The sequence below is a fragment of the Artemia franciscana genome, chromosome 13 (assembly GCF_032884065.1).
Source record: "Artemia franciscana chromosome 13, ASM3288406v1, whole genome shotgun sequence".
In the NCBI taxonomy this organism is placed as follows: Eukaryota; Metazoa; Arthropoda; class Branchiopoda; order Anostraca; family Artemiidae; genus Artemia; species Artemia franciscana.
This window is the reverse complement of record NC_088875.1, coordinates 31,867,055-31,883,136: the sequence shown is the minus strand read 5'-3', so window position 1 is coordinate 31,883,136 and position 16,082 is coordinate 31,867,055. Positions and strand designations below refer to the sequence as shown.

At 34.2% G+C, this 16,082-nt stretch overlaps 1 protein-coding gene across 1 annotated transcript in view; it reads left to right on the top strand.

Moving 5' to 3' along the window:
* The first annotated feature begins 3,286 nt into the window (after positions 1-3,286).
* Positions 3,287-16,082, top strand: part of LOC136034298 (conserved oligomeric Golgi complex subunit 3-like) — a 29,587-nt gene continuing 16,791 nt past the window's right edge. The window contains exons 1-5 of the mRNA XM_065715436.1: positions 3,287-3,293; positions 3,830-4,318; positions 7,804-8,011; positions 11,214-11,488; positions 14,113-14,324. Of these exons, the coding sequence (XP_065571508.1) occupies positions 3,287-3,293; positions 3,830-4,318; positions 7,804-8,011; positions 11,214-11,488; positions 14,113-14,324 (1,191 nt within the window). The remainder of the gene's footprint in view (positions 3,294-3,829; positions 4,319-7,803; positions 8,012-11,213; positions 11,489-14,112; positions 14,325-16,082) is intronic.

The following is a 16,082-nucleotide window of genomic DNA, read 5'->3' as shown; positions in this document are numbered from 1 at the left end:
CAAATAAAAATAAAATAAAATAATTGCATCCTAGGCCTAGAACAGATTTACCAAATTTATTGTTTTTTTTTCTTCCTTTCTTAAACGATTGTGTTTTCTTTTGATTTGATCATTCAACTGTGAACTCTGAAGTATAACTTAGACTGTATAACTGAAGTATAACTGAGCATAACTGAAGTATAACTGAGTATAACTGAGTCTAACTGAAGTATAATTGAGTATAACTGAAGTATATCTTATAACTGTTTTTTTTTCGCGTTTCCAAATAACTGATTGTCTGAACCCTGTTTTTTTTTGTACCCTTTACCGCCTTTTGTCACGAATTGGAGCTCTGACGAATACCGATTGAATTTTATTGGCCAATTCGCCTAACTTTCCCGAGTAACCAGGAAAAAAGGCTGGTAAAAATTAATGAGCTGTTTACTTTCTAATTCTTTCCGAACATAACATTATAATTAAAAACTATATTGAAGATTTTTTGGTGAGAATTTTAGCATTTTTCAATTCAGGCAAATTATTTATTAGGCCACGCTGTCTTTTCATTTAACTAATTTTATTCAGAACAGAGAGGTGATGTAAAATTCTAAGCACAGCTTGAATATACTTGTCATTGCCTATGTCACAAACAAGAAACTATCTTAAAATTACATAATGTAAAGCCTTAAGTTATGCTGGTGTTAAAGCTTTCATAGGGTAGTGTGAAAGAACTATCTGCAGGGTATGTTAAGGGTTTCTATTTAGTGCGTTTAATGTGTATTATCTCTTGGTATAGTAAATGTTTTCTTAGATTGTGTTTGTTTGTGTAGATAAATAGATGAGTTAATAAGTTAATAAAAGGTCGTACAAAGGAGTACCAATGAAAATACAAGAGAACTGGAAAAAGCGAAATAAGACGTAAGAGTTATTTATTTACCACATGGTTTTACAACATAGTGTTGATATTGGTCAAATAATTGCGATAATTAAAAAATGGAAGAAAGAAATCTTTATAACACCTCAAAGAGAAAACGACAAATTTTTCAAAAACATGTAAAGCTTATGTTGTCACTGACTACTTGTAAGCTTGAATAAATTGGCAATAACGCCTTTATTCCTCAATTTAAAAATTCTTGTAAATCAAGTTTGCCCCCAAATTTTGTTTTTGGCTCGCTAAAGACACTGAAAATCGCATAAATCATGTTCCGTAGCTGTCCCATCTACCCCATGTTCCCAATAGTCACAAATTATGTTTTGTCTGAAGCTGGTTCATTCCTCTGTAACCTTTGTACTATATTAGAAAGAAATATAATTTAGTTGGTTTTAGAGCCCATCTTGTAGCTCTTTATGGTTTACTCTTGGGTTAGATCTGTCTTGGGATCCTGTCGTCCTTCATATGGATTGCGTGTCCAAGGTATCGCCATCTTTGCTGCCGAATGACGTCTATAATTATGGGCTGACCTGGGATAAATCGGATTATCTGCTTTGTGCCGTAATTTCTTCAGTTGATGTTCAGAATCTTCGGAAAAACAGTTGTTTTCGAAGGCAAGAATCCGTCTCTTTTGTTGATGACTTAAATTTCAGCACTAGCTCCTGTAAAGAAGAGTAGGATGGACATTGCTATTAAATAGCCTCTTTTAATTTTACATAATACTTTTTTGGTCGTCATACTGATTTTAGTCTGTTAAAAGCTCTACTGGCTTGCCCTATCCTCAACTGTATTTCCTGCTCGCTTGACCCTGAAATTTCCACTGTGTCGCCGAAGTATTTGAACTTTACGACTAGCTCGACAGTTGAATCTCTGCACTTTTTGTCCAGGGGGGGTTCAGTTGTTTCTGTGCTCTTTGTCTTAATCTTGAGGCCAATTCGGCCAGCATTTTCACGAATTGTAATGAAGAGATCCTGGAGTTCGGTCTTGTTACTGTCCATCAAGGCAATATCGTCGGCAAAATCCAGATCGGCTAGCTGTTTGTCTTATCCGATTTAGATGCTCAACCCTGTACAATCAAAGAGTATGTAGTCGACGGCGGGGACGAAGAGGAACGGAGAAAAAACGCAGCCCTGTAGATGTGACCCTGTTGTATATAGGTGAGATCCGTGCAAGGACGGGACGGCCTGAAACTGTGTTGTTCCTCCCGCAGGTATTTATCGAGGACTGTCTGGATGTGCTGGAGAATAATCTGTGAGAAGAGTTTGACCGGAATAGATAGGAGAGTGATGCCCCTACAGTTGTCACAGTTCGTCGCGTCTACCTTCTTGAAAAGTTTGATGAGAGTAGTTTTGTCCCATCATCGGGAACCTTTTCAGACTTCCAGATACAAGCAAAAAGCTTAAGCTGCACATCCATACAGGTATTCAGTGATCCCTTTATCATCTCATCTATTATTCAGTTAGTTACTGCTGGTGTGCTATTCTTCAGCTCGATTGGTTGCCTGTCGAATTCTATGTCGTAAGGATCTTCGATGCTGATTTGGAGGTTCAAAAAGGAGGTTGCAGGGATATCTGGTAGATCCAAAGGATGGGGTCTGTCCAGAATCTTCTTGAAATGCAAGGCACATACTACGGTACTTCCGATGGGTCTGAGACAGTTTTTCCATTTGTATCTGTAACTGGTCCGTTTACGTTTGGACATTTCCTGCAATTTCATTGGTAATCTTGTATACAGCTCTTGAGTCACCGCGTGTTGTCACTTCCTCCGCCATGGCAGCTTGCTTTTATTCCACCTTGTGCTCCTTTTGACTTGTGGTCTCTGTACATTTGGTTCTTCAGATCTGTGTCACTATTTTCAACACCTTTTCTGAGCTGCTGCTTCAAGTTACAACGCTCACTAATCAGATGTCAGGTTCTCTCTGACAGTCATTGGTCTTTTGGTCTCTTGGCATACCCAAGCGTATTGTCAGTCGTATGATTGCAAAGCTCGTTGATGGTGTCCTAGGATGACTCTATACTTACATCAGTGTCGATATTTAATGGGAGGGCTTCAAATTTTTTAGAGTGTGTAACGACGAGCTCGTTCGAACTGTCGCAGTGGAAAGCTTCGAGGAGTCGACGGTTTGGTTTAATTTGGACCTGATCTTCTGTGTGGCCTTTATCTTCATTGTTATTCTCGCTATCATTAGGGCATGATCATATGTCACATCAGGATCAATTTAAAATACTTATTAAATTAGGTTTGCCCCGTACGTCTTTTTGCTCGATAAAGACACTGGCTCTTGCATAAATCATGTTTCGAAACTGTCCTGTCTACCCCATTTTTGCGATGCTAACTTAATTAGCCAAGCTTACCGCTTGCCTGCTAGGTAAGCTAGTCATGTTCGGTAAGAACCACCTCATCATCTTCAATTATTTCACCTTGAAGTGGCTTAATCTTCTCAGTATTAATTTTCAAACTTATCCTTGCACATCCTAGAATCTCAAAATCTCAAAAACTTATCTTACTCCCAAAAATTTCTATCCAGTACACTCAAATTATTTTAAAAAGTCTTATTCTAAATCTAAGAGAGTTTTAGCTTCCCATTTAATACTATGCTCTCCTAAAGTCTTTGGCTCTGTAATTTAGGATGGAATCCATTAATTTGATCTAAAAATCTAATTTATTTATTTACTTTTGATTTTTTGCTGTTTTTTTCAAGTACCAAAATCTGATGTATTTCTTTTTTTTTTTTTTTTTTTTTTTTTTTTTGCTATTACAGCGGGGATGATATAATTGGCTACTTTTGCCTACAACTTGTCATGGTTGCAAAAATACAAATTGTTTTTTTTTTTTTTCATTTTATGGTATTAAAAAAGGATAGTATTACGTCGCTTTATTTGTCTTACTATTCGCATGATTAACTGCATTCTTTTCCCACAGGATATATTGAATCTAGTGTCTCCAGTGTGGCGGCACATGAGCTGGCACTTGCAGACTGTCAAGAATCTTACATCAACCAAAGGAAGGCTTTGACCAAGCCAAGCATTGCAGGAAGTGTTCAGGACATACTAAGCATGAAAGACACTTGTACGCTGCTCCGTGCAGGATGTGCTCTAATGATGCGTGTCGTTCAAGATGAATATGATTTGTATTTCGCTTTTTTCACCCTTAAATGTTCAGAATTTGAGAACTTCCTTGAAGATCTTTTGCTAGCTTTTTATGATGGATTGCGATCAAGGCTCATAAAGGTGGCGCATATGGAAACTCTGGCTGAACTATGCTCTATACTCAGATCAGAAATGCTAACAGACTACGTTGTCAGCTCCGAAAGCTTAGGAGCTTTTGTCCGTATGACTGTTCAGCTTTTGGCTGACATCCAGGAAAGATTAGTCTATCGGGCTCATATCTATATACAAGAGGATATACTTGGTAACTTATGTATTTGTTTTCCTTTCCTAATTTATCAATATATATATATATATATATATATATATATATATATATATATATATATATATATATATATATATATATATATATATATATGTATGTGTGTGTGTTTTGTTTCTGGTGCCATTTTTGGCTGAATTACGACCTGCCAAAAACCGAAGCTTTCTGCCGTTTGGTAATAATGAATTTCGTACTAACAAATGATAAAAACCAAATTTCGGAAAAATTTTAAATAAAAGAACACCTTGCTAGTCAAAAATCAGGTTTGTTTCTTGGATTAATAATGAATCAAGTTTATAAGTATAAATAGCTGAGCCAACTGAACTTAACTGGTTTATTTCCTTTTATTACCTAGATAAATCCAAAATTATTAAGACTTTTTTATTATTTATTTTAATTAATACGATTTTATTATTCATTTTAACTAGTTATTAACGTTTTCTCTTTATGGCTTTAATAAGTCCGAAATTATTAACACTTTCAGAAATGATCATCTATATATATATATATATATATATATATATATATATATATATATATATATATATATATATATATATATATATATATATTAAACTGTCAATCCACACTCAATTATTCTTTTCGGTAATCTTGTTTATGATGGTGATTTATATTTTTTATTGTTTGATATTACGACGAATAAAAATACTTTGCTCGAAATAAAGACTGTTTTCAATAAAGCGCAAATTACGCTTTAGTCATTAGGAGGCTCCCGGGGCGTTAGCCCTACTCCTCTTTATGGTAGGATCTGTTCGTTTTGAGTTTGACGTGGTCATTTATTGTAATTTCTATTCGTTTAGGGGTTCATTTATTTAGTGATGGTGTTTTATGGTAGTCTTACGCTTGAAAAAATTATTTTACTTTAGTTTTGTTCATTTTGGGTTCAATGTAGCTTTACTTTTCTTTGAAAAAGTTCTCTGAGGAAAAAGCTTTTGTTAGTTAATCTAACAAAGGTTGTGATATATAGGTTTTGTTCCACAGTTGAGGGTATTAGGCTGCCAAAACTTGTGATTTAAAGGAAGTTTTAACTTTCTGGGATGGATTAAACAGTGAAACTCTGAGCAATGTGGGCTGAAGGCAGAGTATGTCCGATAGTATTGCCCTCAGGGGACCAGATGGTGCAATGGTTTATTTATTAGCAGTGGCAATATATTAATAATTATTTTAGAATGATTATCCTAGATATGAAAAATTAGTCACAGAATAGGAATAATTTACTCCCTTTTATAAAGACATTTGTTATCCATATAAATCTTTATCTTTTACAAGTCTATTACTCTTTTTGTTTCATGTTACTTGTTTGTTGTAGTCCGACGCAGACCACGCAATCTTTGACAAAGTTTCTAGCTTCAATTACCAAGGACAGGGAAGATGATAACTTGATTCTTCGAACATGTTAAGCGGAAACTTACACAGGCATATTCTGTTAGAACGAAAACTGAAGCTCAATTTTTGAAACTGAAAATGAAAATGAAACTCAAAAGACTGAAAATTAATTTCTAATGAAAAATACCTCCTTATCCAATCAATCCAATTTTTGGCAGTAGTGGGTGTAAAAAAAAGAAAAAAAAAAAAAGAAAAAAAAAAAGGGAAAATATCTTCAGAGAATGAGAGAAAACATACAACACCAAACAGCTTAAGAACGTATAGCTTTCCTTAATAGTTTGTTTCTTTGAATTTGTATAGCTAATAGTTTGAATTTTTATCGACGAAAAGCGTTGCGTAATTTCTGCGGCATCTCTCAGTCTCTGGCTTCACTATCTTAATCACTTCACTTCCTATCAAAATCAGCTTAATGCCTTTGCAGTTACTACACCCACTCTCATTATTTCCTAATTTTGGGGTTGAATTGAGATTTTCCTGAAGCCGCTTGGTACTTCCCCCTTATCAACTACCACCTTTAAGATGTTCAGTATTTTATTTTAACTCCGTAATCATCATATTTCAAAATTTTATCAGCTACCAGAACCTGGGTCCTTACCTTACCACGCTATGAACACCCGATGCCTTATTATTTTTTTAATTTTTATTTCTGTCACTAAATCTTTGTCGTAAAATAAATCTTCTTTACTTCCATTTTATTCATAATTACGATGCTTACCATGCATGGTAAGCACCGACAGCTTTATTCTTTCCAATTTTTTTTCAGTAGCATCTTTGTTACTACATCTATTTATTGGGGATTTTCCTTCCCTAATAAATTTTCTCACTGTTTTCAAAATTGTTTTTACTAAACACTCAAAATATTCTGCCCATTCAAGTTCTTGGAAACGAGGAAATAAAATTCTATTTTTAGAAATAGGGTTTTATTTTTATTTTTTTAATTTCCTTTTGACTGACAATGAATCACCGAAGCTTTGTATCTAAACTAACACAATTTGTTTTAAAGAACAATAACGCAATAATGTAATGTGTTATTGTAATAGTATGGACATGTATAATGACAAATTTACAGTAATAAATAAATGCAAAAAAAAAAAAAAACATGTTGTAAATTAATCAATAGCAATAAATTTATAACCATTTTTTAAAATATGCGAAATATTAAAACAAGGCCACGACCCCCTCTCCTTCAAAACTACTGTTAGACATAGAATATCCTGAAAAAAAGTATTTCATCTTCCTTGCCAAACGACCCGAGCAGATTAAGCTAAATAATTTTGCCTTTTCAAGATTGTAAACAGTAACGTTTTTTCCAGGTCTATCGATCGTTTTCAAAGGATTTTAGACCGTCTTTTCCCTGTGTCTCAGGACTTACCATTAGAAAGGGGAAAACTTAATCCAAGGAAACAATATTAAACTTAATCTGGTTTGTGTTTTACTACCTTTGAACGCTGGTTTTGAAACTTGCTTAAAATAATTATGTTTTAGTTTTTGAGTATACAAGTGTTAAGTTTTGAAAGAAAGAGGCTGTCTGATTCTCGAAATTATTGCTTAATTAGTAAGCAATTAAATTAATAATAAGGTTAAATCAAGTTAATTATATTATGTAAAGTTAAATTAGATCAATAATGTTAAACTGTATAATCAAATTAATAATGCTTGATCAAGTTGATAATAGAATTAGATCAAATTCAAACTAGTAATAAAAGTAATAAGTAATTATAAGTTAAGCTTCGAAAGGAAGGCTTATGTTATGTTTATGAAACGTAGGAAATGTCCCATTTTTTTTCTCGTCCTTGTAGCTGCAGAGCTGCCAACGTGTGAGATTATTTGCGCCCTGTTGGAGCTTTAAACGCCAAGATCCGGTTTGTCACTGAGCATCTAAAATAAGTTTGAAATATAGATTGGTAAAATTCTTTGGTGTACAAAATGCAAGATCAGGTTCTGGTCCATTGGCTTTCTATTTTATTTCCAAATTATATGTTTTAAATTATATCTTGACTTTTAATATATTTTTTTGTATTCATATTCTGAATATTAATCCTCTATAATCTCTTTAGGATATAAGCCATCACATGGAGATTTAGCTTATCCAGACAAATTGGTGATGATCGAATCAATTGCCGAGTCCTTACAGAGCGTACCTGCTACCGGTGGACTGAGAAGAAGTGATTCTCAGCTATCTATGCTTTCTGTTGCATCAAGTGTTTATGATGGAGCCCCGAAATCGCGCAGTGGTACGTCGCCTGCTGATCTGCATGGAATGTGGTATGGCGCACTATCTTTTTTATGTGTTCAAGACTGAGATCTTACTTTTCTTGAAATTTGATGTGATGCATCGGTGAAATTTAGTCTTGGATAAGTAAACCTGACTTCAACCAACGTCTTCTCTCAAGGGCCCCAATCCGGTGGGGGAAAACAATTGCCCCTTCCCCTGCAGATTAGAAAAACTCTGTTTATGTATTTCTATTAAAAACCGTCGAAAAAGAACTGAATCCCCCTCCCCCGGGTTTTGAATTTTTTGTATCTCCATAGAAAAAAAAAATCGAAAAAATTCTCTCCCCTCCTTCCTCGTACATTTTTAATGTATCATTTTAAAAAGAAAAAAAATTGAAACATAATAGAAATAAAAAAATATGTAAATTTAAGCTGTAGGTATCAAAATTCTGTTTGCATATCCTTGAGATAAAATGGAAAAAAAATGTGTCCTTGCACAAACAATGGGTCGTCAATATCATTAGAAAACCCCAAAAAGTATTTTTGCTCTACTAGAAATCGCGTTGTGTAACATAACACCTTTTGAACTACGACAGTCAGAAAGGACTCTTTTGATTTTAAATCTCTTTTTTGAACTGTTATGGTTTAATTTACATCCCTTCTTCAAAGCTGAGGACGCCTTATTATGATGCAGGAAACAAGCTTGGTAAATTGAACTTGTAATGTTTTTTCATTCAGAACCAGTGTAAAGATATTAATAATATTCTGAACTGTTAAATGATTTTATCCTGTTTGTCAGAGAGCGCTAATTGGGGGGGGGGGGGGATTTAGCCCTAGATTCTTGTTGAAGTCCACCCCCTCCCCCCTCTAGATTTTTAAAAATATCCATGTGCTGGTATTTTTGTTGAAAAATACAAACTGCAAAATTGCTTCCCCTTTTGATTTTCAAAAACAGGTTTATTAAGGTACATATTTATTTAATAGTAATATATTTATTTAGATTGAATTTTATTTAATTACAAATATGACTTCTGATCTTGTACTTTCATCCTAACACCCAATTCTGTATCACCCCACTTATTTTAATGTATTAACGGTAATTATTTGGTTAATAAAAGGGCATTTTTATGTGTTTTTATGTCCCTTTCCGAATATCATTTTAGATAATCACAGCCAGTAATTGATCTAACCAAAAAAAGCGAGTTTTTTTAACTGAAAATAAGGAGCGACATTAAAACTTCAAATGAACAGAAATTATTCTGTATATGAAAAGGACTGTCTCCTCCTCTACGCCCTGCTCTTTGCGCTAAAGTTTTTATTGTTTTACAAAGTAGAGTTGTGAGAAAGAGTCAAACTTTAGCGTAAAGAGCGGGGTGCTGAGGAGGGAACAGTCCCTTTCATATATGGAATAATTTCTGTTCGTTTTAAGTTTAAATGTCGCTCCTTACTTTCAGTTAAAAACTTTTTTTTTTTTTTTAATTTCCGAACGTTTTTTAATTAATAAAAGTTTTGGTCTTAGCTCTCCGTAAATGAATAATCAAAACGAAATTTGCATATTAATTTTACTTTTTTGGGCTAAATGGCTTTCTCAAAGTTCTGATCTGACGATTTTGAGGTAAAAGGGGCGGGGAAGGGGGCCTAGTTGCCCTCCAATTTTTTTGGCCACTTAACAAGGCCACTAGAACCTTTAGCTTTATTTACGAATGTCTTTGTTAGTAATAAATATGCGTAACTTACAAATATACTTGCAAAACAAACTTCTATATTCGTATATTTATTTTATTACGTATACAGGAGGGGGGGGGGTCATCCCCTCTTCAATACCTTGCTCTTTACAATAAAGTTCGCATTTTGTTTCAATTCTTTAAGAATGACCACTGAATCATAAAGGCCGTTTAATCAGAACAAATAGCTCTTTTGAAATTACTGAAAATACTTAAGCGTAAAGAGCGAGTTATTGAGGAGGGGACGAACCCCCTCATATAAGTAATGACTTCTCTTTGTTTTAAGTTCTAATGTTGCTGCTTACTTCCTGTTGAAAAAGTCGTTTCTTTATTTAATTTATCATTGTTTTTTTTTTTCAATAATGCTGGAAAATCCAGAGCCCCCTTATGGAAATTCTCTTCCCCCATGATAAATTCCTCCATGTAAAGATCCTCTCACGTAACCCGCAACCTTCCCCCCACCACCACTGCCATAAAAATGCCCCCTGAAAACGTCAGTATACTTTGTCAGTAACCAATACTATATGTAGACAGTGGACAAAGTTCATAACTTGCAGCCCTTCCCCCGGGGACTGTGGAGGATTAAGTCGTCCTCAAAGACATATTTATTAGATTTTCGGCTATTCGCAACAAAATGGCTTTCTCTAGATTTTGATCTGGTGATTGGGAAAAAATAAGCGTAGGAGGGGGCCTAGTTGCCCTCCAATGTTTCGGTCACTTAAAAAGGACACTAGAACTTTTAATTACCGTTAGAATGTGCCCTCTCGTGATATTCTAGGACCACTGGGTTGATACAATCACCCCTTGGCAAAAAAAAAAAAAAAATAAAATAAAAAAAAAATAAACACACATCCGTGATCTTTCTTCTGGCGAAAAATAAAAAGTTCCACATATTTGCAGATAGAAGCTTGAAACCTCTACAGTAGGGTTCCCTGATACGCTAAATCTGATGATGTGATTTTCATTAAGATTCTGTGACTTTTAGGGGGTGTTTCCCTTTTTTTTCTCAATAATAAGGCAAATTTTCTCAGGCTCGTAACTTTTTATGGGTAAGACTAAACTTCATGAAACTTATTGCATAATTATTAAACGTAATAAATTATATTAGCTAAAATATAACCTATTAATTTAACTGTAACATAATTTATAAATTTAACTAGAAATATTTAACTTCCTTAATAGTTAAAGCTCATTGCTCAAGCTCATTACTTTGTCTTGCTGTTTCACTAGTTCGTTCTTTCCACGGGATAAATATGACACATTACTTTGCATTGTTTTTACTAACTTTATTATATTTGTAAAGTACTATTTTAATTTCTATTCTTTTTCAGTTAATGCTATTAGTGTGTGCATACTTCTGCTAACCTATCATATTTAAGAATCATTAAGATAAAATGATTTTTGCGTTGACGTCTTTCCATGTGTATATGAATCTAATCTGGAACTTAACATATTTAATTCAAGTTCTCCTCCCTCGAAAGTTGATAGAGTCAAGTGATTTTACAGCTTATTATTTGATTCCTTTGCAGGTACCCGCCATTGCGTCGGGCCCTCCTGTGTCTTTCTAAGCTATCTCGCTGTGCTGATCGAAATGCGTTTCAAGGACTTTCGCAAGAGATTCTTCAGGCGGTGTGCTCTAGTATTGGCGGTGCTGCTGCAAGGATTAAATCCGAAAAATCACAAATAGATGGCATGCTCTTTCAAATTAAACATCTTTTGATTCTTAGGGAGCAAATTGCTCCATTTCAGGTTGATTTCACTGTGAAAGAAATTAACTTGGACTTCAGCCATATCAAAGACACAGGTAAGTTGTAGATTGTCGTCAGAATTTGTTCAAGACTAAAAGATTGTTTCTAGCTACTTGAAACTACACTAGCTCAGGATTCTCTTTATTCTTATTATCAGGATTCTCAGGGATTCTCCTTATTATCAAGTCTTTTTTTGATGTGGTAGAGGCACTGCGTATCCCTCTAAGCGTTAGCGTGGCAATTTTTTTTAACCATCTTCACCATCTTAACCATTTTTTTTTTTTACCGATTTGGCAATTTTTGCTAAATCCATGTTTAGATTCTTTGCCTAATTTTGCTTTTTGAAATGTGATGCATTTATACCCAGGAGCGTACGCAGGAGATGGGAGGAGTTCATAGCCAGCCCCAGAGTCAGAATATCTGGGTGAATCTTGCTGAAATTGTCGAATAAAATTTTTTTTTTTTTTCTTGCGTATCCCTAAGCGTGGGCATGTTTTATCCGATTTTGTCAATTTTTTTAACTGTATTTTTTGTCACCTTCTTTAGACTTTTGCTGTCTCGGGAAGATAATTCTCAGATGTCTTAAGGTCGAATGCATGATTGTTTTTCAGCCTTGCTTATGGTTATTTAGAAACATAGTAATCAACATCCATTTTCAGCTTACTCTTGATCCTATGGGGGATCTCTGTATACTAGACCCTCTTTCAGTTCTTTTGACGTAATAGTTTTTGATTTAATTAAATGGACAATGCATAACTTCAGAAAGCTGTAAGAAAATGTGAATTTTAAAATCTATCACAGTCAATAGAGAACAATCCTCAGCTTTTGTTGAAAGAGCTGTTGAGGCTCTTCAGGCTAATTTGTCTATCACAAATCTATCACAGTCAATAGAGAACAATCCTCAGCTTTTGTGGAAAGAGCTGTTGAGGCTCTTCAGGCTAATTTGTCTATCACAAATCTATCACAGTCAATAGAGAACAATCCTCAGCTTTTGTGGAAAGAGCTGTTGAGGCTCTTCATGCTAATTTGTCTATGATTGGGCTTGATATCGCTGAAGACTAAGTTCATGATTTTAAACCACATTGAAAAGGCACAGTCAGAGTTTTGAAATAGCCTCGATCGCTGTTTCTAGGTCTGACTCTCTGAATTATATAGGGAGGTTTCTTTCGGAACATCCCTGGAATACAATAGGGGTGTTACTTTTGGCTAATCGATAACACACTTGCTATTAATGAGTTGAAAAAGGGAATATACGTTGGGAAAGCTTTACAGGTCCATTTTTGTACCGCGTGTGTTTTTTATAATTCCATTTTGAAATCTCTTCTATATAATCAATAAAAACAAATTAGGATCCAATTTTACCATTATACTAAATGCTTTATTGGTATCCCTCTGGGATTCCGGAACTCTATGTTGTTTATATATGTTTGAAGATGACGGAGTCATCAGCTCCTTTTGAAGGTTGATGTAAGAAAATATCAGATTTTCCGCTTAACCATCAATTGTATACGGTTGTGTATACTGATAGTTCTTATGTTTTAGCATTGTTTTAAGTTTCCAGTTGTTTTCTTTCTTCGTTAGATAAGTTGGACCTTTTACTGTGTTATCTTAATTATTCGTGTTTTTTCTTTTTTTCCTGTTTGTTTTTTCTCTCACTTTTTATACTCCTCTTGTGCATTTTTGTAATTTAATGAATGAGCTTAGAAATGAATTATACATTTTTTTAACATAAAAATATATAATTTTATATAATTATATAAAATTGTATATGAATATTATTAAACTACTTAAAAAGTAGTAACAAGTAGATGTTTCTGCTTTTGGTACCAAAACCGTTTGGTACCAATAAATGGTTATTTCTTTTGTCTATAATAGTTCAAGTTTTAGTTACTTGCAGTAGGAGTTCGTTTTTTATTAGACAGAAAAAGGTAGTTTTTCCGCCATTATTATCACCTAACAACGGGGGCTGCCTGTCTTTTTGGACTTGACCGCATTCTGTCGCAAGTGTAACCACTTCAAACTAGGGCCAAAATTGGTTTTATGCCAATTTTGTTGAAATAACAAGCATTTCTGGACTATTTCGATGTTACGATTTGTGGTCATTTAGTCTGATACGAATGATAAAGTTTGTGTCAGTTATTCTTAAACGAACTTTAAAAAACATAGAAATAAATTCCAAGGAAACTAAAGAGCCATATTAAAACCTAAAAAGAGCAGAAACATTGTCATACAATAAGTCAAATTTAAGACAAACAGAAATTACTATTATTGAATAAACGAAACCTAAAAGGAACAGAACTTAAAATAGATAGTTACATTAGGCTTTGAAATAACATTTATTTCTATGGATGACTCGATGAAATCTAAAACAAACTGAAATTAAAATCAATTGGAAATTAAGCTTAAAACAAACAGAGATAATTGCATATAAGGGTGGGATTACCACCCCTTTAAACATATTTTATCAAACAATATTTTCAATCAGTTGAAAGTGTTGTTGATGAAAATCGCGCTATTGTAGACCTACGTTTAGGGAGCTATTTAGAAGGTATAGCACTGAGGGGTACATAAATCTTTTTGCCACTAAAAGTTGTTTTGGCTTGCCATACAGGTTAAGTCACATATTAAAGAAAGTATTTTCCGAAAAGTGGCTATTTACTCTAGGTTTATTTCTTTTTAGCCATGAATGTTCTTCAGAAGCCAAGTCGAATGTTCAGCTTCTCTACGAATAATGTACTACTAGAATTTCTTCTGGATGGTGCCCCTCACGTCAAGGAGCAATTGAAAGACTCGAGAAGACTTGTTGAGAGGCAATTGAAAGCCAACTGTGAGCTGTTCATTAACTACTCGACTTTCCAGATTGTTGGTCCTCTTTCAGATTTTTTGTCAAAGGTAGGATCAAATTTAATTTCAATTAACACGTTCAACTGTAATTCTGATCTATATTGTACTCTACAACTATACTAATTTTGTGAAAAAGTGTTACAAGAAACTGATAAAACACCCCAATTTAGCTAATGATTTCCTCATTCGCGCTATTATTCATATATAATTCTATATATATATATATATATATATATATATATATATATATATATATATATATATATATATATATATATATATATATATATATATATATAATATTCATAATGAATTATATTTATTTATTAATAAATAAATTATATATACATTTATAAATTAACAAATTATATATACAATTTATTTGAAGGTACCCAAGGAGTGACACTCTAGCTTGCTGAGGCAGCATGACAGACAGCCAGGGGATGGAAGTGTAATCCTACTGTGAGAGTGAATGGAATAGAAATGTTGCCTGAATTGCATAGACGATGTGAAGAATGATTGTACACAAAAGGTGGAACCAATCTAAGGGTCACAGGAATATCGCCCTGTAGTTGACACACAGAGGAAAAAAGAAAAAGTAACACCGACCAACCAGTGGCTATGTAGTGGAAAGATTTGTCTAGGAACTAAGATTCCTTACTTTTATATGTGTCTTGGTTCAATCCCACTTTCTAGTGCCACAATGAGAGAAAGGTTGAGGTGGATAGGGCATGTTCTGCGGATGAAGGATGACATATGGCGAAGATTGTCGTTTTCGGCCAGCCGTCTAAACCTAAACAGAAAGCAGGTCCTCCGCAGTTGGATTGGGAGGATGTCGTAAAGAAAAATTTAAGGGAAATGCGAAATACCTAGAAGGGTTTAAAGAGGGAGGCTTCGAATAGATTAGGATGGAGGAGGAGCGTGTGTTGCTGTGTTGTCCTCAGGTGGCTTGGTGCTACGGTGAGTAATTAGTGGTAATAGAAGTATGTGTCGTAGAGCGAAATTAAAAAAAATTGCATCCTTATAGTACTATAGGATGAGACGTAAGACTGAATTAGACAAAGAGGTAGAATTTTTAGAATAATTCTTGGGAAAATGTGTTTGAGCCTCCAAAAATTCCAATACTTCTTGATATCTTCATTTTAATTTGACTAATGTGACGCCTGAAGGAGAGATTTTCACCGAGAAACAGGATAGATATACCCATATGTAAGTCTACTACAAGAACCTCTTGAAAGATTGATTCCAGACACTTGAGGACAACCTTGAGAAACCTGCGAACATCTGCACAGATTTGATAATTCGTTTTCTTCATCAAACAGTTCGTGGTAACGAACTGTAGTAAGGAGCGACCCGGCTCAATAGTAACCAAAACTCTAAAAAATTGAATTTTGATATCAATAGCTACATCAAAAGAATCGCATTTTAATGCTGATTTTAAATATATAAGTTTCATCAAGTTCAGTCTTACCCATCAAAAGTTACGAGCCTGAGAAAATTTGCCTTATTTAGGAAAATAGGGGGAAACACCCCCTAAAAGTCGTAGGATCTTAACGAAAATGACACAATCAGATTCATTGTATCAGAGAACCCTACTGTAGAATTTCCAAGCTCCCATCTACAAAAATGTGGAATTAGGTATTTTTTGCCAGAAGACAAATCACGGGTGCGTGTTTATTTGTTTGTTTTTTTGTTTTTTTTTTTTTTCAGGGGTCATCGTATCGACCAAGTGGTCCTAGAATGTCGCAAGAGGGCTCATTCTAACGGAAATGAAAAGTTCTAGTGCCCTTTTTAAGTGACTAAAAA